The 25592-nt window shown below is 32.5% G+C and overlaps 2 protein-coding genes across 7 annotated transcripts in view; both read left to right on the forward strand.

The window, feature by feature from the left end:
- Mical (Molecule interacting with CasL) overlaps positions 1 to 19818 on the forward strand; it is a 108403-nt gene extending 88585 nt beyond the window's left edge. For 2 of the 6 annotated variants that reach the window (XM_072020512.1, XM_072020487.1), the window contains exons 3-27: positions 269 to 593; positions 1342 to 1700; positions 1819 to 2076; positions 2296 to 2498; positions 2600 to 2733; positions 2814 to 3061; positions 3147 to 3269; positions 3854 to 4081; positions 5185 to 5424; positions 6102 to 6243; positions 6345 to 6466; positions 6515 to 6739; positions 7203 to 7362; positions 7440 to 7603; positions 7682 to 7884; positions 7961 to 8142; positions 8228 to 8352; positions 12164 to 15712; positions 15824 to 15853; positions 16529 to 16673; positions 16760 to 16907; positions 16982 to 17091; positions 17160 to 17333; positions 17462 to 17576; positions 18773 to 19818. In XM_072020512.1, the coding sequence (XP_071876613.1) occupies positions 269 to 593; positions 1342 to 1700; positions 1819 to 2076; positions 2296 to 2498; positions 2600 to 2733; positions 2814 to 3061; positions 3147 to 3269; positions 3854 to 4081; positions 5185 to 5424; positions 6102 to 6243; positions 6345 to 6466; positions 6515 to 6739; positions 7203 to 7362; positions 7440 to 7603; positions 7682 to 7884; positions 7961 to 8142; positions 8228 to 8352; positions 12164 to 15712; positions 15824 to 15853; positions 16529 to 16673; positions 16760 to 16907; positions 16982 to 17091; positions 17160 to 17333; positions 17462 to 17576; positions 18773 to 18869 (7809 nt within the window). In that variant the 3' untranslated portion in view covers positions 18870 to 19818. Of the gene's footprint in view, positions 1 to 268; positions 594 to 1341; positions 1701 to 1818; positions 2077 to 2295; positions 2499 to 2599; positions 2734 to 2813; positions 3062 to 3146; positions 3270 to 3853; positions 4082 to 5184; positions 5425 to 6101; positions 6244 to 6344; positions 6467 to 6514; positions 6740 to 7202; positions 7363 to 7439; positions 7604 to 7681; positions 7885 to 7960; positions 8143 to 8227; positions 8353 to 12163; positions 15713 to 15823; positions 15942 to 16528; positions 16674 to 16759; positions 16908 to 16981; positions 17092 to 17159; positions 17334 to 17461; positions 17577 to 18772 lie in introns of those variants that run through there. The other 4 variants (XM_072020497.1, XM_072020503.1, XM_072020519.1 and 1 more) reach the window with 4 other exon arrangements.
- A 1906-nt stretch (positions 19819 to 21724) lies between these two features.
- Rhogap68f (Rho GTPase activating protein at 68F) lies at positions 21725 to 25210 on the forward strand. Its single transcript, XM_072020828.1, has 10 exons — positions 21725 to 21977; positions 22639 to 22746; positions 22981 to 23124; positions 23391 to 23571; positions 23687 to 23905; positions 23984 to 24082; positions 24154 to 24341; positions 24423 to 24623; positions 24703 to 24809; positions 24897 to 25210. The coding sequence occupies exons 1-10, from the start codon at positions 21929 to 21931 to the stop codon at positions 25068 to 25070; spliced, it is 1470 nt and encodes a 489-aa protein (XP_071876929.1). The 5' UTR covers positions 21725 to 21928; the 3' UTR covers positions 25071 to 25210.
- The last annotated feature ends 382 nt before the right edge of the window (positions 25211 to 25592 follow it).

Below are 25592 nucleotides of genomic sequence, written 5' to 3' on the forward strand. Positions count from 1 at the left end.
TAATTAACTATGAAACAAAAGGAACGATATACTTGTAAGAATTGAAATACACGACTAAATTCGGGTTCTCAGAATCTTAATTTAGAGATTAAAAACCAGCATAATTTTCAAGCCATTAAAAAAGAAATTTCAACCATTTTAAAGAGAAATAATTACGATAATCTCCGTTTGAAAAGAGGAAGAAAAACTTTGCGCAGTGTCTTTCGATATTTTGCTGGATGTTTTACTTTGAGGAAATTGGAATAACAAAGGACGTTTAATTGTTCAGGTTTTGATCATCGGAGGAGGTCCGTGTGGACTTCGTTCGGCGATAGAAGCCCAGCTGTTAGGTGCCAAGGTTGTCGTTGTGGAAAAAAGAGACCGGATGTCCAGAAACAACGTCCTTCACCTTTGGCCCTTTGTTATTCAAGATCTTCGTGGCCTAGGAGCAAAGAAATTCTTTGGAAAATTCTGCGCTGGATCTATAGATCACATCAGTATCCGCCAACTTCAGTGTATCTTGCTGAAAGTCGCATTGATCCTCGGTGTCGAGTTCCACGAAAGTGTCAGCTTCGATTCTTTGATACCGCCACCGGAGAATCAGGAAGAGGGCAGTAAGTAATCTAGTCTTTCTAACGCTCAATCGACCCCTTTTCATCCAATAATCGACCCTTTCGACACGTGAAAGTTTATCGACCTGTAAAATGTTCAGGCTTCTATTTATCCTACCGGTTTCGTTTCCTTTTTTTTTTTCTTTTTTTTTTCTTTTTTTTTGACAAAAACTGTTGATAATTGGTAGAAGAAATTCTAAGGTAAAAAGTATACAAAACAGAGCACGTGTAACGTAAAGTTCAAAATAAATACAATAGGAAAGAAATCTCTGCTTGAAATCGCATTGGAGATGAAGTATCGGAGCTTTGTTTCTGCGCTGCAAGAAATCTTACGAATCTTTTATGCAACCGTTTGCCATAAAATATTCCTATATTATTATTATATTACTAAGTAGTCCGTGCCTTTCGCCTTTATATATTACATGGACGAGCTTTCGGTTTTACATCTCGTTTACCTATCACGCTTTTTACATTCTATCGGTCTTATGGCGTTATCACCTTATTGCCTCCTCCCTTATATCTATCCAAACTCTTTGCCTCGTCTATCTCCCTTTTCTTATATATATCTACCTCCTCTCTTATCCGCTCTGTTATATCGCACTCCGTTATATATTCTGTCTGTAAAACTATGGCAACTTTTATGCTTTTGCCTCCTTGCTGTGCTTCCTTATCGTCGTTCCTCCCCGTCTTGTATCGCCCTTCTCTTCTCCATTATTATAGTTTGATTAACATAAACTTGTAATTCTTTCAGAGATCGGTTGGAGAGCGAAAACCACCCCCGCTGATCATCCAGTCTGTCAATACGAGTTCGACGTGCTAATCGGCGCCGATGGCAAAAGAAACACGTTGGAGGGTTTCAAGCGGAAAGAATTTCGGGGTAAATTGGCTATAGCGATAACGGCCAATTTTATAAACAAACGAACTGAAGCGGAGGCACGGGTAGAAGAAATCAGCGGAGTGGCCTTCATCTTCAACCAGAAATTTTTCAAAGAACTGTACCAAGAGACTGGTATAGATCTAGAGAATATTGTATATTATAAAGATGATACTCATTACTTCGTTATGACTGCCAAAAAGCACAGCCTTATAGACAAGGGAGTAATTCTGCAGGTACGTCATAGTATAAAAATAATTATACCTTTGTCTATACTATATACTATATGTTATAACTGTATAACGATTCCGGCTAATTATAAGCGTGATGTTAATTGATCGGAATATATTTCAGGACTATCCAGATACAGCGAAGTTGCTCGCGAAGGAAAACGTGGATCGCGAAGCATTGATGCTTTACGCCCGTGAAGCTGCTGAATTCTCTACGGAATACCAAATGATTGGTATGGAATTTGCAGTGAACCATTATGGTCAGCCAGACGTGGCTATGTTCGATTTCACGTCTATGTATGCGGCGGAGAATGCTAGCCGGATTTTGGAACGTCGGGGTCATAGACTGCTTATGATCCTCGTCGGCGATAGTCTGCTCGAGGTATATCGCCTGACGTCTCTATTATCCTACACTTTAATTCTAACGATTTATCAAAGTGACATTTTTCAATTAATTTTATCAACTGTCGTACAATGCTGCTGTACTTGTTGGATGATAGTAATGATCTTCTTTGTTATTCCGAGTCTTCTCTGTTGTCGCTGTAATATATACGTATATGTATACACATATGGTGTAATTTACATGGTATAATTTTTATAGCCATTCTGGCCAACGGGATCCGGTTGTGCGAGAGGATTTTTAAGCTCCTTGGATGCCTGCTGGGCGATCAAAAGCTGGGGTGCAAATGTATCGCCGTTAGAAGTAATTGCAGAACGCGAATCTATTTACAGGCTACTCGGGCAGACCACGCCTGAAAATTTGAACAGGGATTACGCTGCATATACACTGGACCCTCATACCAGGTACAATAGCTATATTATTATTGCTATAAAATAAAATTATCTGCCTAATATAATTTCATTTGCTGTTTATTTACTAATAACAAATTTTCATTCGTTTTAAGATACCCCAATTTGAACGTATCCTCTGTAACGCCAATACAAGTGCGAGGTTTAATCGACACAGATGACCCTGACAGCATCAAACAGCCTCCTGTACAGTCCGAGATCGATATTCCTAAGAAACGACGTCGCCGAGGTAGAATCGCGAATGTACTTTGACCGTAGTTACATTAAAATATTATAAAGGTTATTAATGTTATCGATCGTGGTATATAGATTTACGTGGAGATTCGCAAGTGCATCCAGACATGCTGCTTCGCTGGTTGCAAAAACAAGTTGCCCTGTACGACTCGGTCCAAATAAAAGATATGGGTGCCTCGTTCAAGAATGGTCTGGCTATTTGTGCGATAATTCACAGATATCGACCGAATCTGATAGACTTCCATAATTTGAATCCGGACGATGCGGTTACAAACAATCAGCTGGCCTTTGATATCTTAGAAAAAGAACTGAGCATACCTCCAGTAAGCTATATTTCGGTTTAACTTGCTGATGTAAAAAAATAAAAGGAAGAACAATATTCTATATTCTGATTGTGAATTTTTCTAGATAATGACAGGAGAGGAAATGGCTCAATGCGACGTCCCCGATAAACTCGCCATGTTTTCTTATCTCACACAGATATACGAAGTTTTCCGCGGTGAAATCCCGTACATTAAACATCCAAAATTAGTAAGTAAATTCGTACGATGTAGAACGAAGTCGGAAGATTTTTAACTGGTATTTTATAGTATTCAGTATCATGTCCGATATCAAGGACCGCATGTTTACAGTCGTCACAACACCTTTTAACAAGCAAGATCCATCCTCGTCCACGAACACCCGATCCTACGTCCCATAGAAGTCATAGTCAGTCGTTGGTCGTTTACGATCGAAGAGCAGAGTCATTGTCATATCCCAATCCTACGACATTTTCACAACAAACCGCCGTCGAATCATTAGACCACAATAATAACAAAATATCGTTAAGTGAAAACGTTACAGAAGTGGATGACAGATTTACGATAAGCTGGATAAGAAATAAACTTCAAAAGAATATAGTTGCATCATCATTGAAGAAAATATTCGTACCACCAAGTCATTTCAATAGGGATCACGAGTGTTGTCGTTCGGATAATAGTAAAGTTAACGAGAAATTACCATAAGCCATAAATCGTTTTCCATAGATTAGTCTAATCTTCGTCACAGTAGCGATTCTGTTGACTTTTCTTTTCGTATAATTGTATAACGATTGCATTTGATCGTCTTTTATAAAGGAACCTGAAAACGAAGAAAGGCCTGCACATAGTAAACAATTGAGCCAATTAACACCTGACCAAAAAGTTCAGTTAATTGACCGTATCGTCAGACAAGATAGTGCGACAAGAACGAGACACTCACGATCGCGACATAACGAAAATTTAAACCCCGCGGATAAGAAGGGAGACACGATTAGTCGACGTTCTCGAAAGAGACGAAGCACGGAGAAGATGGGCGCGACAGTGGTAAGTTTTCTTTTCTATTTCACCAAATCGTATAGTATCATCCGTCGACGTGTAACATCTTTAAAAAATACAGAATATTTTTCTTTATTTAAATTTTTAATCGTATGTTTTTCAAAGCTTCTAGTTAGCAGATCGTCCAAGGATAAAAAAAGCATTCTTTTTTTTTTTTATTTTAATATCTAAATCGATCCTTTGCATTCGTAACTTGAGAATTCCGAGAATATTTAAACATTATATTTGAAAGAAACGTTTAAAAAATTAATCGCAAAGGATTGGATCACGTACTCAACGCTTTATGGAATGGTTTCTTTAATTTCATTTAAATAATATTTATTACCTAAACATATTCCATAAGGGGTTAAAAATCGAACACTAACATTCATACCCACAAAACTTACAATGCTTATATCCTATAGTCACGGTGGCAGAAGATTCAAGCACTTATGTATCGTGGGATAATCGTATCGTTGTTAATCCTCTTAATTATTGGAGTTACCATTACCATGGTGCGGAAGGAAGTCGTTACATTCTAATCGCTTCGTATAGTCGACCAAAGTATCAGTGGGACATTACAAAACCTCTCGGTTATGTTGTAAACATTTTCTATGATATTTATGTTTATGTTATATATTATATAATATATTTGCTACGTCAGCTTTTGTATTTGTCCTATTTTACTAAACGATTGTTGAGAAAAAGTAGATTATATAGAATTATTTCCTAATAGTCACGGCTAGTGCCCCGTAGAATTAGAGAATAATAAAATAATCTAGATCTCAAGAAATAGAAACAACCATTGACATTCCTGTATCTTCGTTCTTCTTTTTTTTTTTCTTCTTCTTCTTCTTCTTAAAGAACAAATAATGTTAGCGACGCTAAACTCGAGTTAAAGAACCCTCGATCTCTTTTTATCCTCTTTTGTATCGCATTCAACCATTGTGATCGTTGCGAACTTAATAGATGAATACCACGTAACATAAGTTGTGCAAATTGTGTGAATAATTGAGAAATGAAAATTAAGCTGATTATAAAGAAAACAATCATTGTAACTATATGGATATGTTAAATTAATGTCACTGTACGATTTTACGGTGGATGTAAAGGAGGAAAGGCAGAAGAGACTCGCAGATATAGAGAAAAATCGCGCCGAACGTATGAGAAGGCGACAATATTTGCGAAACATGGCGACGCAGCAATTCTACAAAAGTATGCAGATGCTGCAAGCGAACGCTAAACGCGAGAAAGACGAGCCGTTCGAAGATTATTCGATATTCTTATACCGTCAAACTGCGCCGGATTTCAAGGATAGAGTGAAATATCTAGAGCAGAAAATATTATATCCAGTAAGCTGGAAAGTGAATGATTTTGGGAGTGCATATTGTTTTATATCTTTTTTATCACTTCTTTTTTTTTTGGATTTTAACAAACGATTAAACAAGTCCTTAAGAAAATATTATTTTTATATATTTCTTCAATAATGGCATTGATAACAATAAACATTTAACATGTGCAAACGTATGCAAATAACGTTTAAACGAGAACGATTACATACTAATTATTCGATAACTTTTTGTTTAAAAAAAACGAAAAATTATAGCTATAAACGTGCATAAACTAACTATGTAATAGCAATATATAATTCTAAATGGTGTGCATGATATTTATGCATCGATAATATTGGAGGATGTAAAGGCTCTAAATTGCACTACTAACTATTTTCAAACAGAAGGGACGTTTATAACATCGGTTGCGAGTGCTTATATATCTTTAAGAAACTGTAACACTAACATTACACAGTGCAAAGGAAATAAATTATGACACGCTAATTTATTTTTCACATACATATGTATATTAATAAATTTTTTAGTTTCAAATATTTTTTTTTTTCTTTTTTGTTCTTTTAGTTTTCTTTTTATACTTGTACTGTGATTAAAGAGGGTTCTTTCACGAGTCTTATTCTGTGGTCGTCTACTTCATAGCTCGCATACTGAAATTTATTTCATGACATTCTGTTTTTTAGGATAGAGAACCCAAGATTCACGCTGGTCATCAGAGAAACAACATAGACGAGGAGTTCTCTGGCCGAATAAAGAGCATCGAAGACAAATTGAAAGGATCAGCACCAGCTGAAAAGAAGCCCAGAGATCTTCTACGTGCCATTGGTTTGTGTTATCTTATATTTTTCTTATTATTGTACTATTTCGTTATATAAGACTTTCCTTTTCCGTATTAAAATTTCTTATAATATCATATATGTATAAAGGTAAAATCGAGAAGACCGATTGGAACGTGAAGGAAATCGAGAAGAAAATCGAGGAGAATAAAATGGGCCGTACTGTCCGACACGACAAAGTAGAACGAGTGCCGAAGTGGAGTCGAGAACAGGTTGGCATGCGAGTGATTAAACAGTACTCGATAATCAATGTTTTTCAGATGTGTATATGCTTCATTCAGTTTTTAGCTCGACAAATCAAGATGGAGAAGAAGGGACGGGATCAAAAGGAGACAGATAGTAAGTACGCTGATATTGACAATACCCTGAAGAATATTGACAGGAAGATCAAAGAGGGTAATGTCCTCGGGTACAATAAAGTTTCGGCTATGGCCGAACAGTTTTCGAATAAAAGTCAAGACGCGGAGCCCAAGGTGTACAAATCGGTAAATACGATATTGCAAAATCTCAGTACTGGAGGATATAGTCAGCAGGATATCCGGAGTCTTTGTGACGTCTATTGTACTTTGTATTTTTCACAATAATTGCTCCCAAGAGAATAGAATCGTCACATGTACCAATGTATCTGTAAATTTATTGTTTCTTACAGGATATACGGAATATATTTTTATATGATATATATATATGTATAGTGCATAACACTAAAACATCATTTTACATTTGAGATTTTTCTCCCTAAGTTAATTAACTGATCTAACCGAATTAAAATATTTGTGATCCTAATGGAATTTATGTTGATACGTGTATTGTCTAATTGTAACACCTAATATGCAATTACTCATTGTTAAAAACATTGTAATTCGATTGAAAAGCGCTGACTAAGATTCTTTTGTACTAAACATTTGAAGTTAATAATTACTACTTTGTTTCCTCGTACTTTCCTTGCAGAATGCCAAGCCCACAATAGCGTTACCCGCTCAAGGAGGTTCGGAGATGTGTCATTTTTGCAATAAGAGAGTTTATTTAATGGAGAGACTCAGTGCCGAAGGGAAGTTTTTCCATCGAGGCTGTTTCCGTTGCGAATATTGTTCTACCTCTTTGAGAATAGGTTCAATTTTTATTCTCAATCTCTTTTGAAAATCAATGGGCAGAGAATTTTTATCAATAATAACTCTTCAATGATAGGAAACCATACGTTTGATCGGGACAAGAGTGGAGGACGATTCTACTGTACACAACATTTCGGTTTCTTAGGAGCATTAAAAGCACGCGCAGATAAGAAGAGAATTGCAGTGTTGAACAAGGAAAACATACCTGCCACACCGGTACATCTAAAGACACCAGAGAAGGTATGATTTCAACTTTAACCTTATCGTATACGATTCTCTTTTTAAATTAAGAATGCAAATAACGTATATTGCTTTTAGGCAAAAATACCTTTAGAAGGCGTTGTTGGTCTTGATTTACTTGATCGCGGACAAACACCTGAGAGAATAGAATTTGAAAACTTAGCAGGAATATCAGACGCCGAAGAACCCCAAAGTCAGATGGATGAAGACGAATGGACGGATAGAAATTTCGGTGCTTCCACTGCAGAAATGGGTTCTAGCGATGACATTTCAGACATGAGGTGAGATATTTTACCGATAAGTATAATTAAAAAACATGATAACAGATTTTCAAACGGTTTATTTATGTTTCACCAGCGATTCGGATGACGATAACGAAGTATACGAAGAAGCAATAGATCAGCCCTTAACAACCGAAGGAACTCTTGAACTTGCCAAAAATTGGACACTACGATACTCTCATCCACATGCTGCAATGGGACAGTCTGATACTGGAAGCAATGAATATGAAGATTCTAGCGATGAATACACGAACGAAGGTACAGCTTTGATTCTTCGTTAGATTGCTTCCGCTCTTTATCGCTATGAAAATAACTATCTTTCTTCATTTGTATTTTTATTCAGACGATGAAAGTACAACAGCTACGGAGGATGAAGACGATATACGCGCTCGAGAGCTTAGAAGACAGGAATTTTGGCTGAAGAATCCTACCCGTAGCTCCGATACGGACACCGGTTCGGAAACGGAGGTGAAAATTTCTCAAGATTCTATAGATAATATAACTCAAGAATCTCTTATACTTCCTATACAAACTCATAATTTTATATCGCCCCAAGAGATAGACGTGAATAATAGTGAAGTTGATCAAGATATAATCGGTACAGAAGATATTGAAAAATCGCCTGATAAAAAGACACTGACAATTAATACGTTAATAGGAAACACAGATCAACCAATAGTAAACGATGTAAAGTTTGATAGTGAAGAGAACACATCTCAAAGCAAAGCATCTGGAAGCTTAATTCGTTTGCCTGATTCCTCTTGTAATTCATTATCAGATAATAGGGAAAATGATACTGTAAATTTAAATTCGTCTCTAATTGTTTCTAATCCGGTAGAACAGAATAATTCCAATATACATAACGTGGATGAGTGCATTTCAGAATATGAAAGTTTAGTAGACGAAAGTTGTGTTTTAAATTTAGATAACGGTCAAGCGATCCAAAGTGAATCGTCAAATGAAAGTGATAAAGTTATTTCTAAGCTTACTGATATTGATAGTAATGAATTAAATAATGAAGTAATTTCTGTTAACGAAAATTTGGACAAAATAGGAAGTATTAGTAGCGAATTAACCCAGACAATAGTTTCTAGTCATAATGAAATAAGTAATAAAGTAATGCCTGTCCTGGATATTACACCCGAAACATCTGAAGCAATTAGTACATCAAACATAAAACTGCAAACAGTGTTTGCAGAAATTATGCTTCCAGATGCTATTCCATTTAGTCAGACTAGTTACAATAATACAATCCAGCCTAACACCGAAGAAGTTTTAAGCCTCAAGGAAAGACTACCGGATCTAATAACTTCTTCTCCAAACCGTAATAGAGATTCGTCGCCATCCTCCTCGTATGAAATGTACAAATCAACTGAAACATTGTATGATGAATTATTAATGTCCGATAGTCAGGACAAAATGACCGCAGAAGATACAGAAACTTGCGATTCAGAGAGTACACGAAACTACATAAAATCGACAGACGATATTCCAAAAGATAATAAATTAAAATTATCCATAAAGAATCCTAAACAAATTCCTATCGTGACTATTACTTCGCCATCTCCGACAAATGAAAAGTCGTTAGAAGAAACATCTGTTGAAAGTGCCAAATTAACAGTGCCCAATAAAACTAACAATCAGGCGGTTCAACCTGACGGAAATAGTTCATTCGATAAATTAAAACGTGATTTAAGACAAAGGAAAGCAAGGAATAAAATGTCAGTGGGTGAACTTCGACCATTATCCACTGAAAATGCCCGAAGAAAAATTAATAAATATTTCACGGACGTAAGAAAACAAAAAATAAAAGATCAAAATACGTGTATTCAAAACGAAAAATCGCCTGATATTGAAGTTGTCGAATTAGATATTAAACCGAAGCTATCTGCGAAAGTTGAAACGAAAGATATAATGAAATATTTCCAAAAAACGAAGCAAGAATCTTCTGAAGAATTAAACTATAGAAGACCCGAAAGTCCAAAAAATAATAGCAATATAAATCATGACGAATTAAATGAAATTGATGTTGACGCTATTGTTAAGGAATTTGAGGAGATAGAGCGACAAAACGAGGAAATGTCTTCGATTGACACTGAAGATATTGAATCTAAATTGCATTTGGATACTCTATCTACGAAATTGCATTTAGAAGACACAAATGAACAATCAAACGTAACAAATAATGTAAATGTAGCGGAAGAACGTGAGCTACCTTCTAATGGAAAAAATACGACTTTAAATAACAGTGTACAAACTGAAGTGCTTAAAGAAAAGCAGAGTATCGTCATTGATCATCCTGCGAATGAAATCAATTCAGAACAAACACCTTTGCCTTCACAACAAGTCAATAACATCTTAGATGCTAAATCATATGAAAATATAATAATTAATCCTTCTAATAATGCGATCAATGCAGGAGAAAAAATATTGGTCTCACCACTAATAAGTGATATTTTAAAGAACACGTCACATGAATGTATGGCAACTAGTTCTCACAAAATACAGGAAACAAATACAGAACAAGCAATATTAGAATCCAACAGTAACACGTTCATGTCTAAATTGGATGAAAGAAGAAAAGAAGTAACAACTGATCTTCGTACAGAACAAATAACTCCACAACTCAACAATATTTTCGTAATCAAATTCTATGAAAAAGAGACAAATAAGCAGTTTGGTCCCAAAAATGTACAACAAACAATGTCGGTTCCACGTTTAAATTATGATATCTTAGGAACCAAATTACACGAACAGAAAATAGATGACGCAACTCATTCTGCTAGTAATACAAAGCCTGATGTAAAACAGATAGTATCGACGACACAATTTAATAATATTAGAAATAATAAGCACGATAGTGTACATAGAAGCGATAATACTCTAAATAGAAGGAAAGAAATTACTAATAGAAATGATACGTTATATAAAAATTCCAAATCTTCTTTTGAATTAACAGCCTTGCCTGTCGAACACGAGCAAGTTACTAAAGTTAAGATTGTTGAACAAAACATTGAAGTACCAAAACGTGTAAAGAATATGAATTCAAATAGTAATACAATACTACCAAATCTAACAGATGAAGTTCCAAAAAGGCCAGATAGAAAACATGGACATCATGAACTCAGTTCTTCAATAAGGCTTGACATATCCGATGCACAATTTACTCCTGATGTTCCAATAAGAAGAAGAACTTCGAAACAAAAGTCTAATGTTCCACCTTCTTTAGAAGAGTCTACCTGTAACTCTATCTGTAAATCAAGTTCCACTACAATTAATGAGAGATTGGTTGAATCAGATATTAATACTAATGAACATAATAATGCGATAAATATAGGGACTAATAAGTTAAAACATTCGTCTGAAACAGCAAATCGTAATAGTGAAATAAGTAAAACAATAAGTACATTAGGAAATACTAGCGATGAACATAAACATTCTCAATACACAAAGTCTCCTCCGTTAATAAACTCTGACAAGCGTGAATCTATGAAATCTATACCTCCTAAAAATGATAGAACAAAGAAAGATAAATGTATAGTGTCTTAGCATATATATTAATATTTAAACCACATATATGAGTGCATATGATGAACAAATCTTCAAACACGATTACTGTATGTTTTCAATATGTTTTTCAATTTTATGATTTACATTTAGGGAAATTGTGTGAGATATGTTAATAAAGTAAAGAAAAAAAGATATTACTTATACTTGGCTGATGGTATATCTTATTAAAATACCCAAAGCCGTTGAAGAAAAGGTAAAGCATCTTTATGTACGAATGGAGTGACCTATTGAACTAATTTTAAATTAACCGTGACTCAAGTTGATTAATTGTTTGTGTTTGATTTAGTGTTCATGCTAAAACTGGCAATGTAACTCTCTTACCAATTTGTATTAATTTTGAAATTACCACCAGCCAATACTTTATTAAAAATCTCACTGTCTCATTTTAGACAAATTCATATGGTTATCATGATCAGTTTCACGATAAACATTGGGCGAGTATTAGTAACTAATATCTTAGGAACATCATATATTTTTATATACATTTGTAAGACGCCAGAGTATTTCTTATTGGACTCTAGTAATGAAAGTAATTAACAAGCTTAATATTATTAATACTACAAAACACTCATTTGACCAAATGCATCATGTTCCTTGCCACTAATTGTTTCACTAATACACTAAACAAATCTTTTTTTCTTTTTGATAACATTTAACGTTCATAATATTTCTATTCGTCTATTCTATTAATCTATGTGTAATCTCACAGGTTGCCTCCAATGAAGGTACATCAGAAGAGAGCGAAGAAAATTCAGCTACAGAAATATCGACGGACTCTGAATTCGAACACGATGGTGCAACTCCCACACAACATGAGATTCCAGAAATTACGATCAACGATTCATATGTCCGCAAAACCAGGGGAAATTATGTCGAGCCTAAGAAAGTTCAAGTAAAAAGCAAAGTTATTTCATCAATTAATGGGAATATCAAACAAGATAAAGACTTAGAAGTGGCGAAGTCGCAATTAAAAACGGATCATAATATAAATCCTTCTCATCTTGGGAAAGAGAGTAAGCTGAATTTATTAGGATTCAATAATACGAATGTAGCTCCATTAATAAATCCACGCAAAGGAGATTATTTATTGAATCGCACTCATTCTACCGAAGGTATTGCATCTAAATTATCTTTGGAGCTAAAAAAGAAATATTTACTCGGTGGTACAGCCTTTGGTAGTTCTGTCATGAAGTCAGGATCAGCTTCGAATGTAGATACTCAGTTAAGAAATTTCACAGACGCTATTTCTCAGCATCAAAAGCTCTTAAATCCCGCTCCAGAACCAAGTCCAACGATGCAAGCATTCTTACAGGGGACGAGCAAATTACGATCGAATAATACTCAACTTTCTCCTATATCACCTACAGCTATATTCTCTTCATCTCCGATAAAACCATACAATGCCAATCGTTCCCCTCAGAACTTATTAAACAACGATAGTCCTATTTATAAAGCAACAATTTTGCCTGAAATATCAAAAACCCACTTACCAGATTTGGTAAAAGAATCTAGTATATTAAAATCAAAAACTTCACCTAACATTGTCTGTGGTGAATCCAAGGACATAGAGAACAAAGAACTTATGAAAGAACAAGTAGCATCTAGTCAATTGCATACAGTTAAGAGTTCACAAATATTAGAAAATGCGCGAAACTCTCAAAATACAGAGAGCAATTTTACTGTAACCACAGATGAAAATAATGGTTTCCGACCACGAAGTCCCTTGCACGAGACCTCTATCATAGTACCCCAAGTCGATTGGAGTAAAAACAAGGAAGAAACGAAAGAGACTGCCAGTACTGGAGATTCAGATATAGACAGCGATTCTTTATCTTCTGGCGATGGTGAAGCGGAAGATGAACCACAGGAACAATCACCTGCTGTAAATTTGTCTCCGCCGCGTTTACAAATTCACAGTACAGATGGAGATCTGTTGCTGGACGAGGAAGCTAACAAATGTAAAGACTTTGATGATGGCCAGTCATTCGAACCAGATTCCATAGAGTGTTCATTTTTACGCGACAAAGAGTTGAATACTAAGATGAATACTGCAATTCCTGCTCCAATATCTTCCATAAATAAAACTTCAATGGAGCTAGAGATAGTAAAGAATGAGATTGAGCAGTTAGAACTGCAAGATGATGGGAAGAAAAGCATTAGCAATTGCAGTACTCCTACATCGATAACTTCTGCAATTTCCAATAAACATGATGATTCTGAAGAAAATGACATTACCACAGCTGCCCTTACGGAAACAGAATTTTCAGAATGGGCTCGTGATGGTGAGGTCATTGTCTCAGATGATCTACGAGATGTTGAGTTCAATATTAATCCAGAATTTATAACCACAAGGCGGAAACCTACATTATCAGATGCTTCGAAGGCAGGTCATACTCCAATTACGATAGCTAAACAAGAAGATTTAACAGATATGGACTTGGATTTTTCGAAGCTTGACAAACAGATAGATGTTCCTATTAATAATACCTCGAAACTTTTAGCTAACGGTGAAAATATAGATTTTATGGACACAGATAACGAATCACTCCTGGATGATAGTTTGCAAGATGCTTCTAATACTATTATGCTCAAGAATAGAGGATATATAGAATTCGTAAACATTAAGAGCTCACCAACGCTTACAAGTTCGCGAGATAAATTAATTACCGACGCTCCTATCGCAAAATTAGAAGTAGAGAACGATTCGTGCTCAGAGGAAGAAGCTTATAACGACAGAAACGTGATAGAAATAAATCCAGTTACCATGGATGATGTTATGAATAAGCTAAACGGTACTATAAATAAATCCGAGAATAATACTAAATCAAACATAGGAACAAAATCAAATTCCGTTCAAGAAGATCAATCTATCACGGAAGCAATAAATAAAGAATTGTTTCAATCAATGGAGGAAGATAGTTTGCTTATCGTTGAACCAGCTGAAGATACCACTACCAGTGAAGTAGTCACTATTCTTGCTAGTCCCGTGAATCCACAAGTTTCAATAGTTCCGAGTCAAACTCAAAAGGAACCTGAGCAAGAAGAAGAAACTAAAATAACAGCTGATTCAAGCAATCCTGACTATCTGGAATATGTGAAACGTTTACAATCTAGAATCGCAGAATTTAGCAACGCCAAAGACTCTATAGATGTCAGAAAATCGAAGAGAAAGAACTCTAAAAGCTCTCTGCAATCTCGTGCCGCTGAGATGATAGCAGAAGAAATCAAGAATCAAGAAACGACGATAAATAACAGCTTTAATTCACCAGCTACCTCCAGGAAATTGGAAGAAATTACCAGAGAAAGATCCAAGCAAAAGAATGTAATACAAGATTTACTAATGGATAAAGTGGAAGCTCATAAGCAAAAGTCTGCAGAAAAGAAAGCAAGAAGAGCTGCTAGAGCTTCGTCGTTCAATTCGACTCCAACTTTATCGCCGATAAGACCATCCATTCCTAATGTTTCACTAATTAATAAATTCGTGCCTACATCTATAGTAACACCTGAAAATAGTCCCTTGCATACTACTTCTGCTGAAATTAAAAAGTCTGTAGAAAGTGAAACATCTTATGAGTCACAGCAATTGCCTTGGAAAACAGAGATAGGAAAAACTACGAATGAAGAAACTAATAAGAATGATATTCAATCCTCTGAAAATACCACATTAACTAAAATAGGTAATGAGAAAGAAAACTTTAGAACTCCGGTCGCACCTCCAAGATTGAAACACGAGGAAGCAAAGAGAACAGCAGAGAAGGCAAGGCAAGATGCAAGGGAAAGAGCCAGATTAAAGAGTGACGAAGATCTAGGTCTCAGTCCAGAAGATAAAATTAAAGAGCTGAGAATGAAAGTCGCACGAAGACAACTTTCCATGGAAGAGAAAAAAACTAAAGAAGAAATACATGAACCTCGCATGAGACTCTACAGTTCTGGAGCAAACAAGACTGGATTAAAATTGCAAACGAGCAAGAGTACAGACAATATGAAGGCTGTAACAGAGGCAATAAATTTTACTAGCTTATCTGCTGCCAATGCAAAATCAATGGATGAACTGTTACACGCTGATTTTCCAAAGTCAAATAATTCTGTTGCTGTTGTAAAAAGAGATAAGAAGCAAAAGACGAAAGATCCAGAAAGAAGAAAGAGTATCATCCAAGCAGTGTCAGATTTCTTCTTCAAGAAAGAATCTTCTCCTTCGCCGTCCAATCAAAAAGACAAATTATCTATGTTCCGTCTGACGTCAAAAACAAAAGGCAAAGTATGTATATCCTATTTCTTCTTCGTACTAGTCTCTCTATATTCCTTCTATTGTATAGAGTGTACGTATTCTCCAGTATCTCTTGACTAATTGGATTCTGAAATGTTTCAGTTATATAAATCGTATTCGGAAGGGTCAGATGTAAGCAACTCATAAGTCATTGATACTAATTTTTCCAGTATTAGCTTTCTTATGCCACTATTTGTATTCGCTATTGTATATCGTGCAGGTACTATGATTTTATTTTCGTTTGCCGCATTTTCTCGTCTGCTTTGAAGGGGTAACATATTGATTGGCATAAGCTACATGGAATTGTTTTATATTGTACTGTTGTTGAATCCTCGTAGTAATAATCTGCCCTATAAATAAGCATGGTAACTTTTATCACACACATAAATTGCCATTTCAGTATGTTCGTTTTTCTTTTTTAGTGTGCTTTAATCAAGTTGTATCTAACATATAGGTATTAAGAAAATACTATTGAAAAACAGGTGGCTGGGTAGTTTATTTGATAGTTACTATATTCTCTACTATATTCCTACTATATACAGAGTAGACTATTTCTTTATTAATTAATTTATCAAATTAAGTTGCTAAATTATGTAGTGTGCAGATATCTATATTTGTATTTTGTAACTGCATTTTCATATCATGAAATTTTGAAAGCTTGTTCAATGTACTCCAATAGTGAAGTTTATTATAATTTTTACTTCCAATATTAAAATTGTTTACATTAATTATCAGAATTAAACTAATTCTTTTTATATTTATCAAAGCAATAACAAGAAACCAATGTTATATTATATCTTTTTTCAGCTTGATAAAGTCTTATCGCCAAAGACTAACACTAGACCAAAAAGTATGTGCGAGGGTATGCTCACAAGAAATTTCCTAAATGAAAACCCGCCGCCAATTCCACCACCACCCCTTACTTACACCATTCCTACTACACAAGTTTCAGGTATGAATAAGACATTGAGTACTACAACTATGTGAACATAAGAAAACTTTATTTCTTATATTTTATATCCATTGTTTGTTTAACAGATGATAGTTTATCAGATGATGATACAAAAACAACAGCAGTGTCAGCATCATGCATGCACAAGGCTACAGTAACAGAAGGTTCTTGCAATAGCATTTCACGCAAAACAAAAACTACAAAACGAATAGCTAGACAAGCACAATTAAAGAGGTATGTAACAAAGCTATTTTATACTCTTGTAGTAATTCAATCATTTCAATAATTCTCTTATAAATATTCCAAAGGTTGCGTATGGCTCAAGAGATACAGAGAAAGCTAGAAGAAACAGAAGTTAAACAAAGAGAATTGGAAAGCAGAGGTGTTAGCGTTGAAAAAGCTCTTCGTGGAGAAGGCGGTAAAAATCTATCGCTATAAAAAATTTCATTGTAGACGCTTAAAATAAAAAGTATTTATAATATTTAGAATGCTCTGATCGGGAAGAAGCGGATTTACTCAGAGAGTGGTTCGATCTTATGAAAGAACGCACGGAATTACGGAGATACGAAAAGGAACTTTTGGTACGAGCTCAAGAAGTTCAACTTGAAGATCGTCATGAAAGATTGCAACAGGAATTACGTGAACGCTTAGCTGACGATGGTTGGTATTTTCTTACAATATTTCAATGTTTATTAATGATTTAATGATATAATAGTAATATAAGTTATATTTTATAATACATTTACAAAAGAATATTAGGAGGAATAGGATATATTAACATTTTACAGATGATAAAAAGACCAGCGCTGATGTGAAAAAAGAAGGAGAGATTTTAACAGAAATGTTGGAAATAGTTGCAAAGCGGGACTCGCTCATTGCTCTTTTAGAAGAAGAGCGACAAAGGTGGTGTAAATCTACATGCCAAACATTAACTTCCTTTCCTACACATACAGTTGCCTGTTTTTCGCACGTATCTAGTTTCTTTTCTCCTGATTTGAGCGATACATCTTCTGTGCTCACTTTAATAGTCATTTTAATCATGTATGTGTTTTTGACTAACTTAATAGAATTATTCATTAACTTTTACAATGAACCGCTAACGCTTTTCAACTCTTCATACTTTTTTAAATTTCCTTAATTACATAAATGATATTTAAATTTCTCTATTTTTATTTATATATTACAAATATTAAAAAGTTCTTAAGCTCTTTTACAGCATTTCTATTTCATTAATTTTATACATAATCGTATGTACGATTACATATAAAAGCTATGAATTGTTCACATTATAGCTCAGTGCATTTTGTTAAAACCTTTTTTTTTTATAGAGTATTATATATTTATTTTACAAAGACTACTATATTAACTAGTGATCACAGTATACAGTTTTTTCCATTCACTTGTAATTTTACATTGCATGCAGAAGAGCAGATTAGGAGAGTTATTTTTTACATTCTTCTTTTACAATTTTTAAATTTTTATTGTAATTCAGTTACGCATGTTGTTCATATACACATTTTTTTTGTTTTTTTTTTACTGTAAGTATTTTTTTGCATCGTAATAAAGGGATGTATTCGTATATTTGACTGTATTGTAGTGCTGTTGAGAGAATGAAAATATTTTAATTGTATTTAAAATTATATTTGATCATGTACAGGGTTAAAAACATAGCATTGTTAAAATTATAGAAATGTAATTGTTGTTAGGTTTTAAAGTATCCTTTGATGGATACTTCGAAAAAAATAAAATATGTTACTATATGTGTTTATGGTAATTATTTTCTAAACACATATCACTGTTAAAAGACCTTATAGGCAAAGTTTTTAAGCAATAATTGTTAATTAAATAGATTTTTGTATAAGAATGGAAGTATATTATATATTTTAAGAAAAAATTTCCGTTAATTTCATCCCATAAATTTTTAAACAAATATTTCATAACGCATAATAAATCCATTGACATACAAAAATATTTTAACATATTTGGTTGCTTTATATTAATTATTAGTATGTTCCATTTGCACGAAATAAAGACGTTATCATTGCATATTTCAATCCTGACTATTGTATTTAGTTAATGGAAGCATACTTTTCTTTTAGGTATCAAGATGAAGATCGTGACCTTGAAGCTCAAATGTTGGCTAAAGGCCTCAGATTAACACCAATAAAAAAATGTGGTCCTAAGTATTCGGTTTAATAGGAATCACATTATTGTACATATACTCCATTCTATATTTCCATTCACAAATTCTAACAAATAAGTAATTTAATTATGTTGTAAATAAGAAAAAGATCTTACAAGGATGAAATGTCTTACAAAGATCAAAACTTAATTGTTGTTAACTCTTTTGTATGTTGAAATTTTAATTCAGTTGCAAGTCTTTTAACACAAAAATGCAAATATGCAAATTTCATATATTCATCCTCTTTTAAAACAAAAACATGGACCAATTATTTTATTTTTCATCTGCAATTTTTACAGATTGTTTACTATGACACCTATTTTAAGCTGTACACATCATATGTATATAATTTTAAGGAATTCGATTTATTTGTAGTATACTTTTTATCTACTGTACATCATATGTTTTCAAATCGTCTGAACACCAAGTGGAATTGTATTATAAATGAATTTCTTAGTCCTCATTGCTTAAGATTTAAGGTAAGATAACATAAGATCAAGCAAAAACATAAACTTTAGTGCACATTTGCAGAAAAAAATGTGCAATCTGTATAGGAAAACTCAATATGACATATATGGATTTGAAACAAATTTTATGAATACATACATATATTTTATCATTGCAAACACAAAAAATTCTGCCTTTACATGTAAATCAATCAAAATATAATCATTATACATATGCATAGATTTGATTATTTGCAGACACAAAATGTTGTATTTTGCGATTTGATATAGTAACTAAACAAGAAGTGATATAGTAAATACCTTTTGCACTACAATAATGTGCATTGCAACATACACAGACACACGATATGTACATTATACAATTAAATAAGATGTATAAATCTATTTTTATGTTTACAAAGAGACTGGTAAATGGAATGTATAAACAATTGTAGGATTTTAATAACCCGCAAACATGTAAAGTTTTATATGAAATACAATTGGAAAAATGAACATATATTTACTATTAGAAAATAATGTTGAAATCAGCCTGTTTCCTTGATACATATTTAACTCGTACAATAATAATGTCAGTTACAAATATCGAAACAAGCTGCCAATTTTTCAGCCTCAAATGTTAAACATTTAAACAGTAACTTAAAATGTAAAAATATAATAATAATCCTAATATAAATAAAAATATAAAGTAATTGAATACAAATCATTACACACTAAATTTCAAAATGTAGGTAGGGAATGTAGTATCATTCAAATCATTATTGCCATTCATATGAATTAACGAGCAAATGAATGTTAATCAATATTTTTAATGCTTTATTTAAGTTGCTACTATACTATACAAAAATATTTTTGTATATTATAAGAGACCTAAATGCCATTATAAATGTATTAATAAAGTATATATCATATATACTTTATATTATACTACATATAAATATATAGAAGGTAATAAAATTAAAGAAAACAATATAAAGATGTAGAAAGTAAGCATTTTTAAAAATTAGACTATTACAAATAACAGATTATCATGAAGGCAAAAAGATACTAAATGCTATATGATTCAGTATCACTTAGTCTTTATACATTTAATTAATGAACTACATTAAAAATTACTAAATTAAAAGTCCATAAACAATATTTTCTGTTTCTTTGCATATTTACATTTAATATTTTAATATTCAATATTAGTTCTTCTAAACTTCTTTGTTAAAAATGTTCAATATGAAAAAATTGAAGCTTTTTAACCTTTATCAATAAAAATAGGTTATTTTTTACAGCACGTCTTATAATAATACATTAATTGCCTAGACTTATATTAATTAATTATGAAATTCAGCTCATTTGAGAAAGTTTTACAATGTTCATAGCAATCATGGGTGCCTAGAAGGTGGAATTGTACAACATGTATGTAATTGAAAAGAAATCATATAAATAGTAAACTGAGAATTTATGTTCAACATTTGTGAAGAAATAAATGTGTATAAAACTAGTCTTTTATAAAGGAGAATGAACAATAATGTGATTCATGCAACATATTTATTAAAATATAATTTAAATCATCGCAAAAACATTTGATTTTATTTCAAATGATATATTGCACAAAATCACATATTATCATTTACTTTATTTACGTCATCATAGCTTTGTATCAAGAATTACATTTTTTCTATACAGTAAATTACAGAATAATAAATTACAGAATGTACTCACAATATGTAAATATAACTTCTATTAACAAAAAAATGATATTTTCTACTTTATTAAGAAAATCTTTGAATTAGATAAAAGATATAAGAAGTATATATATATTGTTTAATATTATCATAATCTTTATAAATATTAAATGTTTTTTACAATAATCACAAAATAATTTATCTGTTTATAAATTCTCAAGTATCTTTCTTGATATAATTCTTTTTCTTTTTTAGATAAGTATTTGTCTTCATTACTTAAAAAAATTCAACTGAATTTTCTATTAATTACTATTATTATGTTATATTATTAAGCAGTGATTTAAAAATTAATTTATAAGTAATTATAACTGCCTGAAAAAATTTCTAGATATAAATAACATAAGAAAGAGATATTTGAATATTTCAAATTCAAAATTCTCAAACGTATTAACTTATTTATTTAAAATATTTAATAGATATCATTTTTAAGATTATATTGGAATCAAAAAGTCAATCGATTGATATCCAGACGTAATCTATATTTATTTTTTTATTACATACATAGATATTTCTATATAAGATAGATACTTATTTATTTATTTATTCTCCACCTTAATTTAACGTTTGAACGTATCACGTGATTTTCATATTTTTAGCGCGCATCGTATCTATATCGCGAAAGTATACAACTAGCCAATAGGAATAAGTATGAAAATATTCGTTAATCGAGCAGTGGGGAAAGGGAGTGACGAGTGACTACGAATTACAATTAGCGACACAACAAATGAAAGCGTGACGTGAATACGCTGGTTTGCCATACCACGTCGGGATAATGTCGTTCGAGAAGAAAAACGTTGTTCGTTTGTAAAGCAGGCTACGTGAAAAGCCCCGTAATTTAATCGAGGCACTGTTTTATCGCACAGTTGCCAGAAAATGGAAGCAGACTATCAACCGACGCTAAGCCCAACGCGAACTTTGACAGGTGAGCTTATCCGTCGCGATTGTTGACGTTGCTTTAGGTGTCAAATAAACGTCACACCAAAGTACAATATCGCCGAAAATCGTGATTGTAAAAAAGTTCATCTGGCATCGACGTTTTTCTGTTCGTTCTAGCGAGAAAACATTTCACGATGGATCTCAGTCTCCTATGTGGAAAAGCACATCGATAAGTGACGAATAATTCGCGTATATGACACGATAGTGCGTATTAAAAAAATTTCAGATTTGATCATAACTTGACATAGTTCCAGTCTTTCGTTCAAATATACATAAACGTATCAGTAGAAAATCCGTTTCCTTTTAAGTTCCACAATCGTAGTGGTTTGTAAACATGGATGAAAAACCATCAAAATATTTATTGGAGATCATATATACCGTGTAATGTGATCGGAGGAAAATTGATATATAACGAGAAACCGCGAGATGTATACTAGTCATCAATTTATTATGATACTTGTTTTGCAAAGATGTTTCTTTTTCTTTTCTTTTTTTTTTTTATATTACTTAACATCTTTTAAGTACCTATTTATAATACAAAACCACTGATTGAATAAATAATTGACAATGGCTGATGTAGTGTTTTGTGATTCATTGATACATATTTGGTGTAGACAATAATGCGCATACTTCTGTTTGTATGATAGCAATAGCTAATGACGTCGAAGATCCATACCCAAGTTTGTCAGATTATCATGATTATGAGCCCAACTTAGAGTTCGATGATACTGAGTTACAGACCACTTCAAATAATGGTAAGACATTTCAATATAAAAGAAATTCAGATTACTAAGTGTAGAAAGTTAAAAGTAATTTTATGTAATAGTGTAAATATGTAGAATATTATCTATGTGAGTTATTCTTTTAAGAAATTTAAGTTAATTACTTGTGTTATTATTATATTTCTCTTGTAAATTCTTACATTAAATTCAAATAGGGTTTCACACAAATAATTATCTTATAACATAATTGATGTAATGATTTTATAGCTGTACAACTTTTAGAAGAAAAATTGGACATAATTAGCAGTGGTGCTGGTACTGGGATAGATTATTTGGAGAGTCCAGTAAGCGATGGGACAATTGAAGAAAACTTTGAAGAAGCTTTGGTAGATGCTCCAGTTATCGAATCCGGTGTGTGACCTTTTATCTTCTGTTAGTAGCCACTAAATGTCATGGCATTTGGGGCTTAGCAGGTGAATTATGTAGATCATTGTACAGTTTATTATTGCATGGTATAAAAATGCACAAAAGCAAAGGTTAAATGACTCTTTTACTTGATCTGCAATTCATTCATTATTTTGGGTATTTATTTTGCAAAAAGAGTCAAAGGGAAACCAAAAGGAAATTTAATGTAGAAATAAAAAATTATTATGAATATATTCTTTCATGCTGAGTAGCAGAGGATCTTGCTGCATTGGATGGTGAACTTGCGGATGAAGAAGATTATCTTGATATATCAAGATATGGCATTGTAGAAGTGGTTGGTGATGATAGTGCTGGTCGTAAAATAATAGTAGTATCTGCATGTAAATTACCTCCTGTTGGGAAAGAAACATTTAATCATGCTAAACTTCTCAGGTTTGTGACATAAATATATGAGTATAAGATAAAGATATATATATATATATATATATACATATCTTTTCTAAGATTTATTTCATTATTTTTATACATAAATACATTTATTTAACAGGTATCTCACACATACTTTAGACACATTTGTAGAACAAGATTATAGTTTAATTTATTTTCACTATGGTCTTACTTCAAAAAATAAACCACCATTATCCTGGTTATGGCAAGCATATAAAGCTTTCGACAGAAAGTATAAAAAAAATTTGAAGGCTTTATATCTAGTACATCCAACTAATTTTATTAGAATTGTATGGCAAATATTTAAACCAGCTATTAGGTAATTATTTCTTACTCAGTTAATGAATATTTTCTTTCAGTTACTATATTAATCTTGATATTATTGTTATTTCTTTAGTGCAAAGTTTGGTCGGAAAATGATGTATGTTAATTATTTGGAAGAACTGGCACAATATATTAATCTTGATCAACTTATTATACCTCCTCAAGTAATAGAGTAAGTGTTTCTTTTGTAATTATAAAACTTTTAGATTTATATCAATATTAATTGATTACATTCATTTGTAGACACAATGAACAGCTAATGTTAAAGAACAAAAAGAATTTACCAACTAGTCCACCTCAGAGTGCGGTGACAACACCAGTTGGTACCACTCAATTTGGAGCAAGCCTTATTTTTATTAAAGAAAATAATAATGGCGATCCTATACCACCAATAGTGCGACAATGCATTGAATTTCTTGATACACCAGATGGTATGCTTATAATTATGTAATTTGTATAATTCAGTATCTTTCTTTAAAAATGCTATGATAATAATATTATCACACTTGTAGCATTAGAAACAGAAGGAATATTTAGAAGATCTGCTAATGTAGCAGTAGTTAAGGAACTTCAGAATCGTTGCAATCAGGGATTGCCTGTTGATTTCCAAGGAGACCCACATATAGCAGCTGTTCTTCTTAAAACGTTTCTTCGAGAATTAGATGAACCTCTTATGACGTATGAATTATATGATGAAATAACACAATTTCAAGGTAAATATTAATACATAATTTTATTATTTATTGATATTGGATATAAAATAATACAAATATTTTCATATTCTCATTTTAGCTCTATCGAAAGATGAACGTCCAAGAAGAGTTAAAATATTAGTACTTGAAAAACTTCCAGAAGATAATTACCAACTCTTAAAATATATCGTACAATTTTTATCAAGGGTAAGCTATTACTTTAATGATTACGTGATTTACTATTTTCCTTCTTATCTATAATTTTATGCTAAAATATATCTATATTTATAACAGGTAATGGATAGGTGTGATTTAAACAAAATGACATCAAGTAATCTCGCCGTCGTATTTGGTCCAAATCTTGTCAGAGCACCACCATCACGTGGAATGTCACTCTCCGCGATAGGTCCCATTAATCAATTCATAGACTTTTTATTTACTCATCAGGATAAAATATTTATTATATAAAGAAAATATAAAATCGAACGCTAAAGGCCTAATTTGAAACGAAATTAATATTTTATGTATGTTATAGAACAGAAATCCTATAAATTCGGCTGCCATGTTTGATATTGTATAAAATTTACATAATACAACTTCGAAGAAAATTTTATAGGATTTTTATTGAAAAGTATGAAAAGTTCCTGAGACTTTCATTTTAGAATGTAAAAGCGAGAATCTCTTTTAGAATCTTCGAAGTCATATCAAACTTGTTGGAATTCGAAGCGAACGTAACAATTCGTGTATAATATTCATATTTAATTATAACATTCGTACTTTGTTGATTAAAATATTTTTATATTCAAATATACAGATAGAGAAATACTTGCATACCTAATGTCACAAACAGCGTTTAATTATACAGCTTGCACAAAATTTTTTTTCTAGTAAATTGGTATCATAATTTCAGGATTAACATAAGGGACGTTAAAAGTAATGTAAATGGTCTGGTTGCTACATAATTCAAAAGTGTGCAAAGTTATATAAAAA

The sequence above is a fragment of the Bombus fervidus genome, chromosome 2 (assembly GCF_041682495.2).
Source record: "Bombus fervidus isolate BK054 chromosome 2, iyBomFerv1, whole genome shotgun sequence".
Lineage (NCBI taxonomy): Eukaryota > Metazoa > Arthropoda > Insecta > Hymenoptera > Apidae > Bombus > Bombus fervidus.

Excerpts from the sequence above, each read along its gene's own strand:
- Rhogap68f (XM_072020828.1), top strand. The coding sequence starts at position 21,929 with ATGGAAGCAGACTATCAACCGACGCTAAGCCCAACGCGAACTTTGACA. Across the intron at positions 23,125-23,390 it reads TGCTCCAGTTATCGAATCCG|CAGAGGATCTTGCTGCATTG; the intron begins GTGTGTGACCTT and ends CATGCTGAGTAG. Across the intron at positions 23,906-23,983 it reads ATATTTAAACCAGCTATTAG|TGCAAAGTTTGGTCGGAAAA; the intron begins GTAATTATTTCT and ends TTATTTCTTTAG.